Below are 23,718 nucleotides of genomic sequence, written 5' to 3'. Positions count from 1 at the left end.
CTAGCCAGGTGTGGTGGCATGTGCCTACAGTCCCAGCTCCTCAGGAGACTGAGGGAGGACTGCTGGAGTGCAGGAGGTCAAACCATGATCATGCCACTGCACTTAGAGCAAAACCCTATCTCAACAGAGCAAGTAGAAGGAACAGAGCAAGAACTTATCTCAAAAAGAAAAAAAAAAAAAAGATCTCTTAAGAACTGCTGTAGCTAGTTTACAATAAAGATATGAAAACTGCGTCAAATTAAAGAAAGCTTTAGGTTGTGGAACTCAAAAGCCTATTTGGGGGACACAACAAAATAGCATTTTTCTGATGTTGTAAATAGGCTCACTTTCAAAGGAAGATGGCTAGTGAGCTATTAACTCTTTTGTTATCTCATTTTCTGCCAGATTTTGAGGTTTGTTCGAGAATGGAGTAGTCTAACTGCCATGAAGCAAGGGATAATCAGGAAAAGTGGACAGCTATTCTGTAGCCCAATTCTTGCTTTGGAAGAGATCACAAAGCAACAAACTAAACAAAATTTCACCAAAAGGTATGAGTTGTCTTTCTTTTTTTGATTTTGTATTATATTACTTTTCATGGTTCTTTCCATAGGTGGGTCTGATGCATCTTTTGGAACCACTAATGAAATCCTGATGAGTTATGAGAAAATTATGCATAAAATCATAGCTATATTATTTTATAACAATGTAATTATATATTTAGTGAATTTGATAAAATCTGCTGAAAGAGATCAGGTTGTCCAGATCTTACTCACCATGAGTTCCATTTATCAACAAAAAAGAGCAGAGTCACAGCATGGTACAACCTATGACCTGCCAAGCCTGGGACACTTACTAGCAACAGGAGTACATTTTATTCTTAGAACATCAGAGCATGCCTCTGGACCCCATCTGCTCTGCCCTCCTGTGGGTGAGTATGATGCTGTACAGCAAGGGAGCTGGTTCTATTTGAATGCATCACTACCGAAGTAATGGAATATAACTATAATCATGTCCATGATTAGAAATGAAATAAAATAAAGATTGTCTGTCAGATATTTGTGACTGTTTTGCCCTTATCATTATAGGTCCCTTTCTAATTTCTATACAGTTGATTTCCTTCCTTGTCATCACAATCATCTTTATCCCCTTGTGTGATCTCAAATCCCCATTCTTTGTAAACCTTTTTCTAAGCATGAAGCAAGGATTATCAGGAAAAGTGGTCAGCTGTTTTGTAGCCCAATCCTTGCTTTTGAAAGAGATTGTAGGTTAGGCACAGTGGCTCATGCCTGTGATCCGAACACTTTGGTAGGCCAAGGCAGGTAGATTGCATGAGCCTAGGAGTTCAGTGATCAGCCTGGGAAACATAGCTACTCAGAAGGCAGAGCTGGGAGGATCGCTTGAGCATGGGAGGATCGCTTGAGCATGGGAGGTTAAGGCTGCAATGAACCAAGATTGTACCACTGCACTCCAGCCTGGGCAACAGAGTGAGACCCTGTCTCAAACAAAACAAAACAAAACAAGAGATTGCAAAGCAACAAACCAAACCGCAGCATTGACAGAGAAAACCCTTTAGCTCTTGCTGTCTCCATACTCTTCATGCTTATATTCCATCAGTTTATTAGAGAGGTTTTCTTTCTCTAGCTTTTTCCATGCACCCAGGTGAAAAAAATCCATTAATGGTTGAGGGTGGGGAGGAGCAGGGGACTGAGAACATGGTTAATTAAATAAATTATGATAGTTCCATACGGTGAAAATCTTTTTCATTGTTTCAAAATATGGCATATGGTACATTTATTTGTTTGTAAGAACAAGGAATGATACTTGTGATAAATTGTTAAGGGTAAATATAAATTGTAAAAAAAAAAAAGGGGGGGATGGAGACACAAACTTTACTGTTTGCACAAATAGCACAACTGGCTATTATTAACATAGAAATTATCTAGAAGGATACCTTAGGAATTCTTAACATGAGTTCCTCTGGGACAGTGGCTTTCAATTGGGAACAATTTGGTCCCATTGGGTGGTAGCGTCTGGAGACATTATAAATGTAAAGGATGCGACTAGGGAGTATGTAGTGGGTAGAGGCCCAGGATGCTGCTGAGAATCCTACAGTGAATAGGACTGCACTCCCCAAGACAGAATTATCCATTTCAAAATGTGTATATTACCACTGTTGAGAAATCTTGCTCTAGGACATAAAACTTGAGGATTTGTGGAGGTAGTAAGAACTTTATGCCAGGATTACAAACTCATAGGACTAAAAACAAAACAGGAACCACAAATGAATGAATGAGGTCAGTTATCAAGCTAGAAAAGAATGAGATATGGGCCGAAACTATGTCAAATAGGTAGATTTGGAACCCATCTGAAGTCATTGAAATTCTGATTTAAAAATAAAATACTGGACTGGGCGCGGTGGCTCATGCCTGTAATTCCAGCACTTTTGAAGGCCAAGGAGGACAGATTGCTTGAACCCAGAGTTCAAGACCAGCCTGGGCAACATGGAAAAACCCCATCTCTACAAAAAAAAACAGAAAAATTAGCTAGGCATGGCGGTGCATGCCTGTAGTCCCAGGCTGAGGTGGGAGGATCACCTCAGCCCCGGGAGGTAAAGGCTGCAGTGAGCCATGATTGCACCACTTCACTTCAGCCTGGGAGACAGAGTGAAACCCTGTCTTAGAAATAAAATAAGATAAAATAAAAATAAATTAAATGAATTTAATTTAATTTAATAAAATTTAAAAATTGAATTTAAAAAAAAAAAAACTGGCTAGCCATGATGGCTTACACCTGTAATGCTAGCACTTTGGGAAGCCAAGGTGGAAAGATCACTTGAGGCCAAGAGCTCGAGACCAGACTGGTCAACATAAGCTAGACCCTGTCTCCACAAAAAATAGCCAGGTATGGCGACTCACACCTGCTATTTGGGAGGCTGAGGCAGGAGGATCACCTGAACCCAGGAGGTTAAGGTTGCAATGAGCTGTGATCATGCCACTGCACTCCATCCTGGGTTGACAAAGCAAGGCCCAGTCTCAAAATGAATGAATAAATTTAAAATGCTGTATGAATGAGTACAGTAAAGCCCTTTGACTAATTGAATTTATCCATAAGTTACCAGTTTTGGACTCTTGGCCTGAACTCTTCTGTAACAGTTGATTTTTTTCCCATGGGCATGTGTCACTTTCTATAAAAATGCATTTAAAATATATGTGTTACATATTTATGTACATATATAGACATACTTACACATAAGGACACACACACACACACACACACACACACACACACATACACACATATATCAAAAAACACAATGCCTATTTTATTTTTCCCGATACTTCCTGTCCTCTCAATCTTTCTCATTTTTGTAACTAGTCTTTGCTGGAGTATTGACCTTCTCTTTCTCACATGATCATAATTCTCTTCATAACTGAATTTCTAGGTATTTCTAGACATGCCCTATTATTTCTTCTCCATCAGACATTGATGACCACTTAAAGTGTCATCTGAGAAAGGCAACTGGTCAGGTTTAAAAGCAAGAGACAGTTCATAAAACCAAAGTCAAACACACAGTGTTATCAATATAAAGGATATAATTTGTGTTAACAAACAGCAGATTAAGTAATATGATTTGTATTTTTAGGAGCTAACTCTAGCAGCAGTTGGGAGATTTGATCAAAAAGGGCAAGACTCAAAGTGTGGAGTTAAGTTACATTTTTCTATAGTTGCCATAACAAAATACCACAAATTTAGAAGCTTAAAACAACAGACATCTATTATCTCACAGTTCTATGAGTAAGAAATCCAAGTTGGCTATTACTAGTTTTCTAGTAATGCTCTGGATTTACAATGAAGGAATCAAAGTATTGGCTGACCGGGCTCTAATTGATAAGCTTGGAAAATAATTAACCTCCAAGCTCACTAAGATTGTTGGCAGAACTCATTTCCTTGCAGTTGTAGGACTGAGGTTCCTGTTTTTTGCTGGCTGTCAGCTGAGGCCACCATCAACTCCTAGAGGCTTCTCTATGGTCCTAGTACATGGACCTCTACTTCTTGGAATCTCTGCCTTCCTCTTCTGCTTTTAAGGGCTCAAGTGATTACATTGGGCCCACTCAGTAACCTCCCTATCTTAAAGTGGGCTGATCAGCAACCTAATTATATCTATAAAGTCCTTTTGTAGCATTATCTAAATTAGTTATTGATTAAATAACCTGGGTACAGGAATCCTAGAGGGTGTCTTAAAATTCTGCCTGCTATACAAGTTAAAAGACTATTATAGTAGACCTGGAGAAAAATGATGAGGATCTATATTAAGTTATTACAGTGAAAATCAGGAAAGAGAATGAAGAGAGCTATTAAGGAGGTATATCTGGAGACTTGGTGACTGATTACAGAGAGGCAGAGAGAGAGAGGCCTCCAGAGAAACCAACTTAGCCGCATCATGAAATGAAACCTTTGTACCTGCAGCGGGGAGATACTGTCAGGAAGCATTCTGATTCTTGCTGCAGAACCCAAGTTAAGTCTCAGTAATTTGGAATAATGATGTATCTCTGAAAGCAAATGTGAAATATGCTGTTGAACAGCAGCATTGACTGGCAGTCTGTATGAGGACCAGTTAGACACTACTGTTACCAGTTTACTTTATAGAGAAACTGAATCAGAGTCTCTAGACTTAGAAACATCAGGCTCAGTAAAGAGTGAGGTATTATATTGAAAAGTGAAACTCCCCAGACCCCCTTTTTTTTTTTGCCAGCTTTCAGATTGACAGCAGCTACATTTTACTTTCTTTTTTTTTTTTTTTAATGGAGTCTTGCTCTGTCCTCCAGGCTGGAGTGCAATGTCATGATCTCGGCTCACTGCAGCCTCCACCTCCCGGGTTCAAGTGATTCTCCTGCCTCAGCCCCCTGAGTAGCTGTGATTACAGACATGAGCTACCATGCCTGGCTAATTTTTTGTATCTGTAGTAGAGATGGGGTTTCACCATGTTGGCCAGGCTGGTCTCAAAACTCCTGACCTCATGATCCACCCGACTCCACCTCCTAAAGTGCTGAGATTAAAGACATGAACCACTGTGCTCAGGCCATTTTATTTCCTAAGCAGGAGGTTATAAGATTTATCTCTTAAAAATATTGAATGGTTCTGAAAAAAGAGCTACAGTTTAACTTGGGGCATTCTCCCAAGTGCAATGGCTACGTCCCCAACCAGATTATCCTCTAGTGATGTCGACCAGTTTGCAGGCCCCATCCAAGCTCAGAGCTTGCAATCAGCTTTTGAATATCTCACTCTTACATTTGAATGGAAGCCAAGATCACCAGCCACTGTTTTGGTTACAGAGTTCCATTTATCAGAGGCAGGCCTAATTCACTTGAAGCCCTGACTTGTTTAGGATGCCAACTGTTTAATCTCTAGTTAGAGTTGTGCTCCAAAGCAGGTCAGAAATCCAGAGCCCAAGGTTGTATTCATTGATGTGGGCCACTTTCCAGCGTACACTCTTCTTACAAAAATTGCCATCATCCACTCCTTTTACTATCCAGGAATTCGTTTAGGAGACAACATTCTCCCTTCTCTATTTGCTAAAATTGGGATTTACCATAATGATCCTTTTGGGAGTTGGTGAACTTCCTAGCAAACCTCAGTAGAAAATTAAGTATTGGCAACTTGTAGCTAGGTTTGAAAAGTTGTTAGCTCCTTTTTTTGGAATTGGTTCATCTGTTTCTTGTGGTTTCCAAAAATTTATTCTTAAACCTCTTGTAGGAAAGCAAAAGGTTATTTTTAGTGCCTAAATCTCTGACTAGATTTCTCAGCATCTTTTAAAGTTACTCAGTTAGGGTTTTAAGCTTTTAAACATTGAATAATACCTCAGGCAAGGCTTAATATCCCACTGCCCCCAAAGCTAGGAAGCTTTTGAGTTCATCTAGAATCCACAGAAATACTTTCCCAAAGTACATTTTTCAAGGGAATAGAATGGTTGAAGAAATTTTTGGAGGTGGGGCCAGAGAAGGAGACAGTTTGAGAACTAAAAGGGCAAGTTTAATTTACTGTGCTTTAACTACTGCTGCTACCCAGACTGGAGAACAACGGCCTGATTTCCTTTTTGGCCTAAGAGAGACATGCAAGTAGAGTACAAACATGTGAAAAGATATTCCCCCTTACTCTTAATGGGAATGCAAATTTTAAAATCTATGATGAGATACCTGTCATTATTAGCAGAAGCTTCTGAAAATGGCATTGTGCTAGTGAAAGAGAAGAAACAGATATTCATTCATTGCTGGTGGACACGTACACTGGTATAACCTTAGAGGAAAGAAATTTGTCAAAATCTACCCACATTTAAAACACCTAAGACCTTTGACCCAGGAATTCTACTTCTGGAGATTTTATTCTACAGATACATAATGTATAGAAAATATCATATATTGCCTGGCCGGGCACGGTGGCTCAAGCCTGTAATCCCAGCACTGTGGGAGGCCGAGGCGGGTGGATCACGAGGTCAAGAGATCGAGACCATCCTGGTCAACATGGTGAAACCCCGTCTCTACTAAAAATACAAAAAATTAGCTGGGCATGGTGGCGCGTGCCTGTAATCCCAGCGACTCAGGAGGCTGGGGCAGGAGAATTGCCTGAACCCGGGAGGCGGAGGTTGTGGTGAGCCGAGATCGCGCCATTGCACTCCAGCCTGGGTAACAAGAGCGAAACTCCGTCTCAAAAAAAAAAAAAAAGAAAATGTCATATATAACTATATCTATTGCAGCATTGTTTGTGATAGCAAAGACTGGAAACAACCTAAATGTCCATCAATCAGACTGGTTAAATTTATGGTTTATCCAAATAATGGAATAATATGGAGCCATTTAAAAGAATAGGGAAACTGCGGCCGGGTGTGGTGGTTCATGCCTGTAATCTCAGCACTTTGGGAGGCCAAGGTGGGTGCATCATGAGGTCAGGAGTTCGAGACAACCGTGGCCAAGATGGTGAAACCCTGTCTCTACTAAAAATACAAAAATTAACCAGGTGCGGTGGCAGGCGCCTATAATCCCACTATTCGGAAGGCTGAGGCAGGAGAACCACTTGATCCTGGGAGGCGGAGGTTGTAGTGAGGCAAGATTGTACCACTACACTCCAGCCTGGGCAACAGAGCAAGACTGCCTCTCCAAAAAAAAAAGAGAGAGAAGCTGTGGATCCTAATAAGGAAAGATCTCTGAGAAATGTGTTGTGGTAAAAAGAGCAAAGTGAAGATTAGTGTATATGCTGTGCTATTATTTATTTCTAAAAATAATAGGTATAATGAAAAATGAGTGCTAGTGGGTATGGGTTTATTTTTGCTTTTGTTTTGTTTGAGACAGGGTCTCAATCTGTTGCCCAGGCTGGAATACAGTGACGCAATCTCAGCTCACTGCAACCTCTGCCTCCTGGATTCAAATGATTCTCCTGCCCCTGCCTCCCAAGTAGCTGGGACTACAGGTGTGCACCACCACACCTGGCTGATTTTTGTATTTTTAGTAGAGACAGGGTTTCACCATGTTGACCAAGTTGGTCTCGAACTCCTGGCCTCAAATAATCCTCCTGCCTTTGCCTCTCAAAGTGCCATATTACAACTGTGAGCCACCAAACCCAGCCTCAGGTTTCCTTTTGGAGTAATAAAAATATTCTGGAATTAGTGATGATGGTTACACAATCTTGTGAATATACTAAAATGCACTTAATTGCCAACTTTAAAGTGGTGAATTTTATGCCAATTTAATTCAATAAAATTATGTCAATTTTATTGACAAATTATTTGTCAATAAAAATGCAAAAATAAATAAAAGGCATACACCTATACTCAGAAGAAAACAAACTTTTTTTTTTTTTTTTTTTTTTTTGAGAGTGTATTTCTCTGTCACTCAGGCTGGAGTGCACTGGTGCAATCTCAGCTCACTGCAGCCTACACCTCCCAGGTTCAAGCAATTCTCATGCCTCAGCCTCTTAAGTAGCTAGGATTATAGGCATACGCTACCACACCCAGCTAATTTTTGTATTTTCAGTAGAGACATGGTTTCGCCATGTTGCCCAGGTTGGTCTTGAACTCCTGACCTCAGGTGATCCACTTGCCTCGGCCTCCCAAAGTGCTGGGATTATAAGTGTGAGCCACCATGCCAGGCCAAAAATAAACTATTTCTAAAATGAGCCAGACACGGTAGCTCATGTCTGTAATTTCAGCACTTTGGGAGGCTGAGATGGGCCAATCACTTGAAGCCAGTTCAGGACAAGCCTGGCCTACATGGCAAATTCTCATCTCTGCTAAAAATACAATAATTGGCCGCTCATGGTGGTGCGTGCCCATAATCCCATCTACTTGGGAGGCTTAGGCACAAGAATAGCTTGAACCCAGAAGGCGGAGGTTGCAATGAGCCAAGATAGTGCCACTCCACTCCAGCCTGCGTGACAGAGTGAGACCCTGTCTCAAAAAATAAAATAAAACAAAAATATGACAATAGATGTAACTTTTGGGGAGGGTCAAAAGGAAGACAGGAATGAGAGAGAAACTCATCACCATAGACACTCTTTTTTGCCTTTTGAATTTAGAACCATGTGCTTATATCACCTAATAAAAATTAATAAGTTAGTTTATTTTAAAAAGGAAACCTGTTTATTATTAAATCTACCCTAATATCATAAATGAAATTTCTAAAATTTTACCTGCAATTGCACAATTCCATTGAGATTGAATTTTAATGTTATTGTCAAGCTGCCTAATTAAGAAGCACTGAATAATATTAAGAAATTCATGTTTACTTTTAAAAACCTACAATAGGTGTAAACCACCAGAGAAACTGGGCCAATTAATAAGAAGGAACTAATTGGGTAATTGCATTTCACCAACTTAAATTCCCCCATCACCTTTAATTGGAATAACTTCTCTTTACTTCTAGTCCCTGAGCCATTGTGTGGTATTGTTAGTGTTGGGTAATAAGGTTCTGAATCCCACATCAAGAATGGCTTTATTTCTGTGGAGGAATCCATAAACCCTGTATGGGCTGATAATAAGGGAAACAACCTTGAGATTACAGAAGATGTGATTGAACCTGGTTAACTAAAAAGAGACTCAATTTACCCAAACACTCATATACTATTATAACTGACTAAGGTGATTTGGAGAAGCCTTAAAGAGAAGGTCAAGAGGGAAGTAAAAATGCAGTTAGAAATTTTCTGCACAGTTTGCCAAGCAGTTTCCTCAAGGCTGTCAGTTGTGCATGTATTTGATTTCTTATTCTGAAACCTGCTCCTTTTTCCCCTAAATGAAAATTGGTCCAAAGGATATTGAGTGACTCTTGAATTTCTTAGAAAAAGAAATTGGAGAAAACTAATTTGGAACAAAGAGATGTATTTCTCACATAATGGACACCAATATAAAGGGTGAAAATTCCATTTTCTAACTTGAGTTTTAGCATAGTGAATAGAATTGTACTTGCTTTTTCTCCTATTGCTTTTGCGAGGAACAACGTAAATATGCAATGGAGACATTTTTATATGAGATAGAGGGAATCTATTTATTAACATATCATTGTTTTAGATACATAACCAAAGAAGATGTTGCTGTAGCTTCAGTGGACAAAGTGAGGAATGCTGGAGGCCATGTTCGTCTGATCACAAAGGAGTCCAGGCCATGGGATCCTTACACAAAGTAAGGTTTTTCTACTGTTAGTATACAGTATTGCTAATTCCACTCCTTTACATGTATGTATTGATTTTCATAATAATGTCTCACCATTGTATGACCACTTCAGAAGTTACATGGAACTTTAACAAAATAGTAGCTCTTCAGTTGTCCTAGCAACCTGTTGAGGTACCTGGTGTCCTCATTTTAAACATTAGAGATGAGGAAGGACCCTGAGACCAGGTGGACTAAGTAACCTGCCCCAGGGCTTGGGGGTAGATACCAGGGGACCTGAGGTTAAATCTAGGCTCTGTCCCCTAATCTTGAGCTCCATCATTAGAAGCCTTCTTTTAACTTTTCAAACAACCATGGAAAATAGACAAAGCAGCTGTTGTTACTTCCCAAGTAGGACTTTCTAACAAAATTGAGCAGTGTACCTTTTCTTTTATTCTAACAGATTGAGTACATATCCTATGATGTTTTGTTTCTAAATTTAATTTCATCAACTCTACATTTACTTGTAGGAAACATGGTATTGAGCAAGTCTTTTGTTCTAATTCCTTTCAGCACTTTCAGCTATTTTACTCTGTCACTTTAGGGCTGTGACTGTTTCCTGTGAGCTAGCAGAGGCTGGAGGAGAGAGTTTGTAATGACCTGTCTGAGCTAATGAGGTGTGTGACCCCATATATTTAAGGAGCCAGGTAGCCACTAAGATTTAGCTGGGGTTTTACGTTAGCTATCCTTTCCTAGCCTGAAGAAACATTTTCTAACAGCCTCTCCAGATGTTTCTTATGTTTTCACATTTTACATGTTTCCAGATTCTTTAACATGAGGGCATCTAAATTCCCAAGAGAGGCATCATATTTGTATTCAAATTAATATTTTATAATACATCGTTCTTCGTTGCTCGGCATGGAATATAGAGTGCTGACTATAGCTATTTCATTTCTATGTTGTGATCTATATTTACTATTTATTCATATAGAAACTTTGATAACCTTTATATGAAGCAATGACTATTTAGACTAATCGTTCATTAGTTACCTATTCAGTGTTTTTTTTTTTAATTATAGAAACTTTCTTGAAGATGGAGCCTGTGTCCCATTTCTAAGTCCAGACACAGTCCAGGCTGATCTCACTGGGAAGCCTTCTACATCCAAAGGCTATTTACAAGCTGTGGATAATGAAGGAAATCCACTTTGCCTTCGCTGTCAGCAACCCACTTGCCAAACTAAGCAAGCGTGTAAAGCAAACGCTTGGGATTCACGGTTTTGCTCTCTGAAATGTCAGGAAGAGTTTTGGATTCGATCTAATAACAGTTACCTGCGAGCCAAAGTATTTGAAACTGAACATGGTGTGTGTCAGCTCTGTAATGTGAATGCACAAGAACTCTTTTTACGTCTGAGGGATGCCCCTAAAAGTCAGAGGAAGAATCTTTTGGATGCTACCTGGACTTCAAAGCTCCCATTAGAGCAGGTAAATTATAATCATCTGATAGATAGAAGGCAGCATTGTACTAAGTATAATGAATATTGACTCTTTAACTTTACTTTTTAAATTTTAACATGGGAATATTCATATATATAAAAGGAGAGAATATAATGGACCCGTATGTTCATCAGCCAGCTTTAATAGTTTCCAGCATTTTGCCATTCATTTTCATCTGTCCTTTGACTCACTTGTTTTTTTCTCCTAGAATATTTTATTTTATTTTATTTTATTTTATTTGGAGACAGAGTTTCACCCTTGTTCACCAAGGCTGGAGTGCAGTGGCGCGATCTTGACTCACTGAAACCTCTGCCACCTGGGTTCAAGCGATTCTTGTGCCTCAGCCTCCTGAGTAGCTGGGATCACAGGTATGTGCCACCATGCCTGGCTAATGTTTGTATTTTTAGTAGACGGGACTTTGCCATGTTGGCCAGTCTAATCTTAAATCCCTGACCTCAGGTGATACCCCCGCCTCATCCTCCCAAAGTGCTGGGATTACAGGCATGAGCTACCGTGCCTGGCCATCTCCTAGAATATTTTTAAGAAAATTCCAGATATTTCCTTTCACTCTTGAGTATTTTCTTTCTGTATCTCTCACAGGTAAAGACCTCCTTCCTTCTATCCTTTCTTCCCTCTCCCACCCTTGTTCCCCCTCCCTCTTCCCTTTCTCCCTGTTTCTCTTCCTTCATTCCTTTCTTCCTTCCCTCTTTCCCTTTCCTCATTTCTTTTCCTCTCATTCTTTTAAATATAATCCTAGTATGAGTTATCATACCCAGCACAATTACAATTCCTTAATTATATTAAGTCTGTGTTTGGCTTCCCAGATTGTCTCAAAAATGTCTTGCTGGGTTCAGTGGCTCCTGCCTGTAATCCCAGCACTTTGGGAGGCCGAGGCAGGTGGATCACCTGAGGTCAGGAGTTCGAGACAAGCCTGGCCAACATGGCAAAACCCCATCTCTACTAAAAATATAAAAAATTAGCCAGGCATGGTGGCAGACACCTGTAGTCCCAGCTACTTGGGGGCTGAGGCAGAAGAATCACTTGAACCTGGGAGACTAAGGTTGCAGTGAGCCAAGATCACACCACTGCACTCCAGCCTGGGTGACAGAGCGAGACTCTGTCTCAAAAAAAATTTTTTTTTAAAAAGTCTTTTATAGTAACTTTATTCAAATTAGGATCAAATTGTCACCCAGATAGTACATTTGATAATAATGCCTCTTATGCTTCATTTAATCTATAATAGCACCCCATTCCTTTTTTATACTATCAATGGTTGAATATACTGGATCATTTGCCATTCTGGATTTATCTCCCTGTATCTACAAGGTACTGTTTGACATGTTCTTCTATTCCGCCAATTTTCTGAATAACAATTTTAAGATCTAGAGGCTTAATTTCATTCTCATTCAGTTATTTTGGGACAAGATCTTAACAGGTGTTACAGTGTATTAAGAGGCACTTATGGTCTGTTGATTCCACTTTCTATAATGTTAATATTGAATGGCAGGGAGCAAACAGGTAACCCCAGAAATATAGTCCATCACAATCAGAAGGCTATGTATGTGTATATACACTCACACACATATATGTGTTCATTGCATTGTAAAATGTAATACACCAGTTTATGACAAAATATAATTTATAGCACACTGTCCTCAATATTCACTTTCATTTCCAAAATTCATTTGGATTTCTAATTTTGCTATCTGAACAATTCTAAATTTCAAATTAGGCCAGGCTTTGGCTCACACCTGTAATCTCAGTATTTTGAGAGGCCAAGGTGGGAGGATTGCTTGAGCCAAAAGTTACCAGCCTGAACAACATAGTGGAACCCCGTCGCTACAAAAAAAAAAAAAAAAAATCAGAAAAATTAGCCTGGTGTGGTAGCATGCGCCTGTTGTAGTACCAGCTACTTAGATGGCTGAGATAGGAGGATTGCTTGAGCCCAGAAGGTCGAGGCTGCAGTAAGCTGCAATGGTGCCAGTGCACTCCAGCCTGGGCAACAGAGTGAGAACCTACTTCTAAGTAAAATGTGTTATTGTAGTGTGCTTAATTTTTAAAAATCACCCCTCACTCTCTGCCCACTAAAATATTGAATGAATTCCTGCCAGCTAGATAACTATATATTTTTATTTACCTAGGATAGTGTTGCTGAAATATGAAGGAATTAATTCATCAGCATTTCTGCAAAGATGAATTAGCGTGTCTTTGAGAGCTAGGGAAATACACTATTTCTCTAATGATATCCAGAGTTCCTGAAAGATCTTTTGGTCTAATTGATGAGGGACATATTGTACACATCCCAGGGATATCAGTCAGACTCCGGTTACTGCTGCCTCACTGTGACGGCTTCCAGAAGACATACAACAAAATGACTCAAGGTTATTGAAAGCAACCTGTCCAGGAATGCAGAAGTAATATAATAGATAGCCAAAACAAAAGTGCTCTGAGAATAAGCAGCACAATAGGCTCAGATTGGGTAGGACTAGTCAGAGAGAGAGTGATTTTATTTTGTTTATTTATTTATTGAGATTGGGTCTGGGGTCTCACTGTGTTGCCCAGGATGATCTTGAAGTCTTGGGCTCAAGTGATCCTCCTGCCTCAGCCTACCAAACATCTGGGATTACAGGCATGCACTACCACATCAAGTGATTCTTTCAAGAGGTGGGCAAATTTAGGATATTAAAGAGTGGCCCCAAGTGATTTGCCTTACAGTTTCTTGGAAAAACTAAAGAAGCATCTTCTGGATCATTGAGTTTGTCAGAGTGGGGATTGCTCAGAGAGAAGGAATTGGTTTAAAAAGGCAAAACCAAAATGGATTTTTTTTTTCCCCTAAGACTATGCCATTTGCTTGATTCACGGGACTGTCATTTGTTGGTGCTTCTAACAATGCCAACCTCAAAAACAAAAATCAATACATTTCTTCTAACAGAAGTTGGAAAGTTCAACACAGAAGAGAAGGTAAGGCAGGCAGTAGTAAAGGTCAGCTAAAGTGTGTATATGTGGACTGGCTTAAATAAAGGTTACTTTAAATGGTCATCTTTAATTATTCCAAATGTGCAAGTTACAGAGATTTGTTCTAGAAATTTCATTCCAGTCCACATAACTTGGAAAGTTCTCTGGTGAATAGTATAAAAGTTCTAGCTAATAGCCATTGATATTAAACTGCCACTGTATAGTGACAAAAGCATTTAGGTCAACAATTAAAAATTGTTTGACTCAGTAGTATTGAGAAGTTTTAAATTTCTAATCTATTCTTACTCTTTTCTTAGATTTGGTTTAGTGAATATATAAACTAAAGGTGCAGAAAAATCAGTTTTTCCCAATCTGCCATGAGTCTTGGTATTTTATGTTTCCTTGTAATTTTTTCAAAATGAGTTAGATAAGGGAGAAAAAAAGCTTTCAGAAAACATTTTATTGTTTTCAAACTGCTAACCAGAGGGTTTTTTCTACTCACAATAAAAGCTATAAAAAGCTATCCTGATGTATTTTTCCCCATGCTTTTGCTGTATAAACATGGTTGCACAGTGCAAAACCAACACACAGTTCTTGCAATATATGTTGAAAATTGCTGCACTTGTATTCTTATTACAGCTAAATGAAATGATAAGAAACCCAGGGGAAGGACATTTCTGGCAGGTGGATCACATCAAGCCAGTGTACAGGGGAGGAGGACAGTGTTCCCTGGACAACCTGCAGACTCTCTGCACAGTCTGTCATAAAGAGGTCAGTGAAGCTCTAATATAGTTTTGACTCCATCCTGAGAACTCAAATGGAAAATTGTGCATACAGGTGTGGAAGATTATGTGGATGAATTTATCCCTGGTCTGAGATTCAAGATGCATTTTATCCGTTTCATCATCTAACACTTGCTTTTCTTCTCAAGGCCTGTGTCACAGATGCAAGAGAAGCTGCTTCCCTTTTAATTCATTCTAGTAACAAGACATTAGCACCACTACCAAAAAATAAATGAATACAGTTTATATATTGTCTTGACAAGACCCTGATCCTCAAACTGGAAGTTTGGTGAATTGGGACAGTCATATATGTTTGCATATAACTAAGGATATCCTGAAATATCTGAAAACATTAATAAATTATCTCTAGGACCAACTCAATTCAACATGCAGAGGTTTCATTGCTGGCCAAAGTATGAAACCAATTAACTCTGGCATATCATTGGGTAGTTAGTTACCTGTTGCTTAGAATGAGAAGAAAAAACACATAGTATTGCTTATCTACCAGGATGAATTTTTTATAGGCAGTCCAGTAAAAGGTAATAAGATTCACCTGTTGAGATCATCTTAGAAAGAGGCATACATGGCTGGGTGAGGTTGCTCACGCCTGTAATCCCAGCACTTTGAGAGGCCAAGGTGGATGGATCACAAGGTCAGGAGTTCAAGACCAGCCTGGCCAAGATGGTGAAACCTCATGTCTACTAAAAATACAAAAATTAGCTGGGCATGGTGGTAAGCAACTAACCCCAGCTACTTGGGAGACTGAGGCAGAGAATTGCTTGAACCCAGGAGGCGGAAGTTGTAGTAAGCCAAGATCACACCCCTGCATTCCAGCCTGGGTAACAGAGCAAGGCTCCATCTCAAAAAAAAAAAAAAAAAAGAGGCACATATTCTATATGTGACTTCGTGTTCGCCTTTTTTTCACTTATAGCAAGATCTAAGCATTTCTCATGTTTTCCAACCATTCATAATTTATATCATCTAAAATGACTGCATAATACAATATTCTATTGAGTAGATCTCTACTGTAGTTTACTTAACCATTCCCATACTGATTAATATTTATTTAAACTTTTTTTTGCTTTTCTGCATCATGCCACCAAGCACATTTTTTGTAAACAAGACTGTTTCCTACTTTTTGAGATCATTCCATAAGGTAGATTCTCATATGTAAAAATCACTGAGTCAAAAGTGTTTGGATATTTTTGACAATGTAGGAATTTATCACCAAACTGTTTTCCAAAGAATTTTATTCATTTATGGCCCCAGAAGCCCATTTAACTGCCACTGAGTACAGTCAGTGAGTGGGTGCCATGTGGTACAAGGAGAATGGCCTGCAATTGTTTTGTTTGCTAAAGACTGATGTTTTTAAAAAATGCTAATCAATTATGTTTAAACTTTGAGAACTATTTCAGATCCTTTACCAATGTTTATAATGTATGAACTCTTTACTACTACTCTTTTTTTTTTTTTTTTTGAGACAGAGTCTTACTCTGTTGCCCAGGCTCAAGTGCAGTGGTGTGATCTCGGCTCACTGCAACCTTCAGCTCCTGAGTTCAAGTAATTCTGCTTCAGCCTCCCAAGTAGCTGGGACTACAGACATATGCCGCCACACTTGGCTAATTGTTTGTATTTTTAATAGAGCTGGAGTTTCACCATGTTGCCCAGACTGGTCAAGAACTCCGGAGTTCAGGTAGTCTGCCCTCCTCAGCCTCCCAAAGTGCTAGGATTACAGGCATAAACTACTGTGCCTAGCCTACTACTCTTTTAATATGCTATATTCCACAGTTTTTTCACAAACATTTTTATATGAAAACATTTTACCCCCAAAACCTAAAATGCAATTTTAAAAAAACACATATTTTACATAAATGGGATCATGTCATGTAGGCAGGCTTTTTGGTTTTTGTAATTTGTTTTAGTTGTAAGCGTCTCTTTTTTTTTTTTTTTTTTTGATATGGAGTCTCACTCTGTCACCCAGGCTGGAGTTCAGTGGTACGATCTTGGCTCACTACAACCTCCACCTCATGGGTTCAAGCTGATTCTCCTGCCTCAGTCTCCTGAGTAGCTGGGATTACAGGCATGTGCCATCACACCTGGCTGATTTTTGTATTTTTAGTAGAGACTAAGTTTCACCGTGTTGGCCAGGCTGGTCTTGAACTCCTGACCTTAGGTGATTCACCCACCTTAGCCTCCCAAAGTGCTGGGATTACAGGTATTAGCCGGACGTAAGCTTCACTTCTGTCCTTCACTCTTTGCTCCTGGATCACCTCACATGGACTTCAAATGGAAAAAAAAGTCATCTGATTTCTCAGCTAAGCAAGTTATTTGCAAATTCAAGACCTATAAGAGAATTAAGAAATAGCCAAAGAAAATGCAGCCTTTTCTGTAATTATTTTTTTAAATTGTCATGAAAAATGTTATTTGTGGCATTAGTGGAAGAATCCAGTTTTGGTCTATGTCATTTTATTTTCCACACCAGCTCATCTGTTGAGTTGGAAATGGCCCCTGGGATCAGAGAATAGGAAGTGGGTAGATCTTCTACTCTGGATAATCCCAAGATGCCTTAAGAACTCCCATTTGGATGGGAGAATCAGGGCCTCCCCAGTCTCCAAATGAGAAATTCGTGCTGTTGCTGGGTAGCAAGACATCTCTCAAGTTGTATGTCTTCTCCTGCCACTTTGGTCTTATGAACTGAGGTCCTAACCTAGGAGTTGCCAGAGTTGCAGAGTATCTGCCTTGTGGTTTGGTAACTCTTTAATAGCCAAGCATTGGAAAATGTGTGTAGTGACAGTGTAGAATTTCCAGACTATCAGTACAAAGAATTTTTGAGCTTCGGAAGCCGATGCTTTTTTCCTAACATATGCACACGCATATTTTTTAACTTTTAGAGAACTGCCAGACAAGCTAAGGAAAGAAGCCAGGTGAGAAGACAATCTCTAGCATCAAAGCATGGATCAGACATCACACGATTTTTGGTAAAGAAGTAAAGTAGAAGAATATATGAATGAATGACATATGGTTTACATGTGGAATAATTTAATACAAAATTTTTCCATGTCTAATATATTGAGAGTAAAAATTTTCAGAACAAAAATCAAGAATTCAAATTCTGTTGTACTAATTACTTTTCGTGTTAAATACATTTTGAAAATATTTAACAGAAACTAAGATATGATACTAAATATTTCTGTGGTCTTTTTTATTGGATGCAGACTTGCAATTATGTTTCAGCAATGTTTTAAGTTCTTTATCCCTAATATGCCTAATCATTATATTATGCATAGACTGTGTTTAAAAAATGTACTCTCAATTACCTGAAAAATGCTTCTGGATTAGTATTGGTTTTGGACTGTCATAGATATGAATGGAACACTGCAAAACTTTATGGGAAATTTCAGAGGCAAATCATTATTCAGGAGTTCTGGGCCAAGCATGACCAGCCTGCTTAGGATTCAAGAGAGATTGTCCGCTAAATACCTCCAGAATGACCTTGGGGTACACATTTTGGGTGTTTCCTTTCTTGCTTTATTTCTTAGCCAGTCATCTTTATCAAAAATATCCTTTTCAAAATGAAGTACCTAACACTAATGGTGTTTGTGGACAATTCGGAGGCTCTATGTAAAGTAATTTTTAAAACTATTAAATAACTGAAACCATAAAATGTAAAATGCCACTTAAGCTTGATTTTTTTTTTTTAAAGTATATGTGCTGCCAAAGAGAACACAGGCCTGATTTTTTTAGATCTTTTTTAAAAAATGAATAAAACTAGGCTTATTGTCAAAATATTCTTTATCTTCTGGTTCTCATATTCTCCTTTTAAAACCCTGTGTTATTAAAGGTATATTTCTGGTACTTCTTTTAAAAAGAGTGATGACAATAAAACACTTTATAGTAAGGCATAACCAGATGGTTATATGCATTTAAAAGTACAATGATAATATTAAAATGTAATTGACATAAAATAAGAGTGATCCTAAAGCAAACCCAGGGCCTAATCCTGCAATGTGTCAGAATCATGAAAGCAAAGAGTCAGAACTATACAAAATACAGGTCCAAGGAAGAATTGCATTCCCAAAAGGGACCTGTTTGTAAATACTATTAGGATGTATACCTCTTTGGTTTGAGCATTTTCCTGCTTTAATTAATAGCAAGTGTTTTACAACATAAAAGACTTGTTTTTAGAAAGATTATATAATCATGAATTTTCCTTCCAGAGTTGTTCCTTGGTTTCTATTTCATTGTATGAGATCAAATCATGTTGCTTATTTTATAAATGAAGTTGGGCTTTCTTTGGCCTCCATTCTGCTTAGTTGGTCAGGCTCTTTGCAGTTTTCTGCTTCATTTCCAAGGTAACCTAGGATTTGTCATGGTTGAGAGCCAAGAAGCAGGCACGCTGCCTTTCCTCCAGCATGGAGTGTTTGCAAGTGTGGTCTAAGTAGGACAGATTTGAGGGGAACTTGCTCTTCAGATCACACTAAGGTGATAATTCTAAGGAGAAAGTTCTCCTCAGAGGTAAGAACTGTGTGATGGTTTGAGGTGAAACAATCCATGAAGATAGATAGGCTCAGTCTACACAAAGTTTCCGAATTCTGACTATTTAAAAATGCCGTAAGGAGCAGTGACCATTTGCTGTACAGGATGCTGACTGGCTCATCCCCATCCCTTCCTGACATGTCTCAGAGCTTTGTGTCCTGCCTTCCCCCTAATTTGGTCTACATTACTTGTGGGGCACATTGAGATGAAGATTCTGGGACTGAAAGTAAAGATAGAGATTGATCTAATCACCAAGACCAAAAGGGCATCTTGAGGAGACTGTTCTTTTCATCCTCACAATCTGAAACAGAAGCTGCCCCCTATGTATTGCAAATAGGAGGTTATGACGGAGGGACACAGAAAGTGTCAGAGCAAGCAGCAGATCCTGAGTGCAGAAAGATGTGCAGATGGCCACCAGGAAGAACTTAGCTGCCGCCATGCAGGAGATGGAGATAAAGTGAAAGACACAGGTAGGTCGAGTGAGTGTAAAAGGATAGGCCCAGCTCTGAAAAGACTCAGAGAAGTTGCAAGATACAGTGTAGGCTAAGAAAACAGCAACAAAAAAAGACTCTATCCAGGTGTGATGGCACTTGCCTGTAGCCTAGCTACTCAGGAGGCTGAGGTAGGAGGGTCACTTCAGCCCAGGGGTTCATGACCAGCCTAGGTAACACAGCAAGGCCCCATCTCAAAAAAGAAAAACAGCTCTGGATCCAAGTAACAGAACTAGGAAGTGGGAGGTGGGGAATGAACCAGCTTACGATACAGAACCATATGAAAATATATGCCTGTGGGTAGGGTTTGGGTGGGGAGGACTTGTGGAGCATGGTGGGCCTTACACACCCAAACCTCGCATGGCCAGCATCAGGCTAGCCTGCCTTCCTGTTCCGGTCACTGAGTGACAATGATCCCATACACATTCTGATGATTAATAAAGTTGCTTTTAGTAGCCCCAGAGCCAGGAAGAAGAATTCATATGGAATTTTTAAAGAAGCCTACTGTCAGTGTTCACTGCAGCCTAACATACATTTCTTGGGGAGATTTTCTTGGAACAAGTGAATACCCTCTATATTTTCTTAACTGTATAGGAAAGGACTTTCTGCCCATACATCTTGCTAATAAATCAAATCTCTTCTTTAGATTCTTGAGTGAAACATTTAAAATGTAGTTTCTTTAGAAAAATAAGTATGAGGCATTTTAAATTATGTCAAAAAAGTCAATACTCGAGCTCTTTACAGTAAATAGATGGGTTGTGTTTACTTATAGGATACAGAATTATGAATTTCAAACATCAAAAATAAATTGTGGGAATAATATCTCATTTTCTGTTACATATTACTAGCCTGTTTCTCATTCCACCATTTATTCTTTTGAACTGGAAAACTGTGGGCTCCTAGTCACTGCACTAATCTATCCGAATATCCAACTACCAGAAAATGTTTTATCCCATCTCAAGTTTGTCAACTGCTTTATATTGTTAAGGGTGGTTTTGCCACCCTGGTTGTGTTCATATTTACCATTGAGAAATGTCATTGTTACTAAGAAACATTCTGTGTTCCAACTACCTGCCTCTCTTCCTTAGTAGTTTCTCCTTAAATCATTGACTGGATCTTCCTAGCAGTAGCTTCTAGCTATTTTCTGGAAACTGGTCTCTGGTTTGCCTTAAAAATATTGTTAATTATTCCACATTTGCTAAAGTGTTTGTATTTCACAGTCTCTCTGCTCTTACACACCTGCCTTCCTGCAACCAGATGTCATCATTAGATTGGAGAACCTCCAAACACCTATAACTGTATAAAGCTCAAGTCTGTTTAAGAAAGAGCCCAACGTCATTTCAACTTAGCCTCCAAAATGAGCTAAAGAAAGCACTCTTGTGCAACCTGAACCTAGCAAGTGCTTGGCATGCGACGTTTACACACACGTGCCACAGACACAGCCCAATCTTCTTAGTGTAACTCCAGATTGCTATGCTTCAGCTTAGAGCCTTTGCAATCCTGCAAAAATGTTTTACCTGCCTTCTGCATAATACATTCTTACAGAACTATGACTTAATTTATGTCTTGGCCTTCATCAAATTTATGTCTTGGCCTTCATCAAATGGATATTTTTTGAAGCCATACACGAAATACTGCTATGCCATTTTTGTTCATTTTGCTGTTTTGAAAACTGCTCTTAGGAGGTTTAAGAAGGATAATTGCTAATACCTCTCTCTCCACATCAAACTGGGAACCAGTTGAGAAATGAAACACAGAAACCAGACAGATGAAATTGACAATGTGAATTTTGAGGTTCATAAAAGAGAATTAGAAGTCATGCATGGATCTGCAGCACCAGTCAAGCTCTCTAACACTTAGGGCCTCTGTGTTCAACTGGGGCCCTGGGTGACTCCCCTGCAGGAAAGTAAGAGTGAATCTATACTGCAGGGCAAGCAAACTTACCCCAAAACCCAGGCCAGCATCTACTTGACTTCATCTTGGGGACAGTGAGAAAAGGATCTCCAGGCCAAACTTGACAGCATCTGTCCTCAGCACATAAAAGCAGTCTGTCCTATAGACAGGCTGATCAGAGAGAAAGGGGATAGGCATTTTCAACCTCCATGGCTTCTCCTAAATTTGCCAGCGGGGTAAGTCACTCTGCTTCCTTTAGAGAGGAAGGAGTCAGAGGGTAGAGATAGGCCAAAAATTTCTTCTTTTAGCAAAACTTGAGGGTGAGGAAGAGGTATTTCATGTTGCATCACTGTATGCCATCTTGTGCATGATGACAAAGTCAGTTCCTACCCTATTCCTTGACCTTGGACATGTGTCCATTAGTTCTTAAACTCTCCATGGGCATTAGAAACCATCTGCCACCCTGACATCAATGTCAGCCCTTTCTCCAGCCTAATGTGTATCTCTGTGGCCCATTTGGTTCCTTGTGCCTGCTGCAGCTTGTAAGTAAGAATGACTCCTCCTTAGTGTGCCGTATGCCAGTGTGGTTTCATATTAGCATATTAGTAGTTAAGTAGAGGTCAGGCACCTGATTTTGTTCAAATAAGTCCTGCCAAGGGTGTTTTTGCTTTTTTTTTTTTTTTTTTGAGACGGAGTTTCGCTCTCCTTACCCAGGCTGGAGTGCAATGGCACGATCTCGGCTCACCGCAACCTCCGCCTCCCGGGTTCAGGCAATTCTCCTGCCCCAGCCTCCTGAGTCGCTGGGATTACAGGCACGCGCCACCATGCCCAGCTAATTTTTTTTTTTTTTTTGTATTTTTAGTAGAGACGGGGTTTCACCATGTTGACCAAGATGGTCTCGATCTCTTGACCTCGTGATCCACCCGCCTCGGCCTCCCACAGTGCTGGGATTACAGGCTTGAGCCACCGCGCCCAGCCTGTTTTTGCATTTAAAAAAAAAAAAAAGGTATTTGTGATTTACAACCACTAATTATAATTAAACATAAAATATGTTGTATTTCTAGACCAGTACCATCCAACAGAAATACAATTCAAGGCACATATGTAATTTTTATTGTGGTAAAATTCATCATTTTAATTGTTTTTAAGTGTACAGTTCATTGGTATTAAGTACATTCACATTATTGTATTACCATCATCACTATGCCTCTCCAGAACTTTTTCTAAAAAAAACCTCTGCACTTATTAAACTAACTTCCTTCCCAGTTCTTGGTAACCACCTAATATAGTTTGGCCATTTGCCCCCACCCAAATCTCATGTTGAATTGTAATCCTGAATCTGGACGTGGGGCCTGGTGGGAGGTTTTTGGATCATGGGAGTGGATCCCTCATGGCTTGGTGCTGTCTTCATGACAGTGAGTTCTCACAAGATCTGGTCATTTAAATGTGTGTGGCACCTCCCCCACCACTCCCTCTCTTTCTTGCTCCTGCTTTCACCATGTGGTATGCCTGATCCCCTATTGCCTTCCGTCATGATTGTAAGCTTTTTGAGGCCTCCATGGAAGCTGAGCAGATGTCAGCACCATGCTTCCTGTAAAGACTGCAGAACTATGAGTCAAATAAACCTCTTTTCTGTATAAATTGCCCAGTGTCAGGTATCTCTTTTTAGCAATGCAAGAATAGTGTAAAACACCACCATTCTACTTTCCGTCAGTATGTATTTAACTGTTAATCTAGGTACCTTATATAGGTGCAATCATAACAATATTTGTCCTTTTTTTTCTGGCCTATTGGGTTTATCCATGTTGAAGTATGTGTCAGAATCTCCTTCCTATTTTAGGCTGAATAATATTTCATTATTAAATACTAATTTTTTTTAATTCATTCATTCATCCATGGACATTGGGGTTCTATTCACCTTTCAGCTGTTGTGAATAATGCTGTTATGAACATGAGT

The 23,718-nt window shown here is 39.4% G+C and overlaps 1 protein-coding gene across 8 annotated transcripts in view; it reads left to right on the top strand.

Moving 5' to 3' along the window:
* Nucleotides 1-22,433, top strand: part of ZRANB3 (zinc finger RANBP2-type containing 3) — a 286,620-nt gene extending 264,187 nt beyond the window's left edge. For all 8 annotated transcript variants that reach the window (XM_032250718.1, XM_032250720.1, XM_032250721.1 and 5 more), the window contains 5 exons: nucleotides 385-527; nucleotides 9,533-9,643; nucleotides 10,690-11,092; nucleotides 14,699-14,830; nucleotides 17,733-22,433. In XM_032250718.1, coding sequence (XP_032106609.1) covers nucleotides 385-527; nucleotides 9,533-9,643; nucleotides 10,690-11,092; nucleotides 14,699-14,830; nucleotides 17,733-17,831 — 888 coding nt within the window. In that variant the 3' untranslated portion in view covers nucleotides 17,832-22,433. The remainder of the gene's footprint in view (nucleotides 1-384; nucleotides 528-9,532; nucleotides 9,644-10,689; nucleotides 11,093-14,698; nucleotides 14,831-17,732) is intronic.
* The last annotated feature ends 1,285 nt before the right edge of the window (nucleotides 22,434-23,718 follow it).

The sequence above is a fragment of the Sapajus apella genome, unplaced genomic scaffold (assembly GCF_009761245.1).
Source record: "Sapajus apella isolate SASKATOON/1434 unplaced genomic scaffold, GSC_monkey_1.0 scaffold72, whole genome shotgun sequence".
NCBI classification, from domain to species: Eukaryota; Metazoa; Chordata; class Mammalia; order Primates; family Cebidae; genus Sapajus; species Sapajus apella.
Note: the sequence above shows the minus strand (reverse complement) of the source record. Positions and strands in the feature narration are given on the sequence as shown.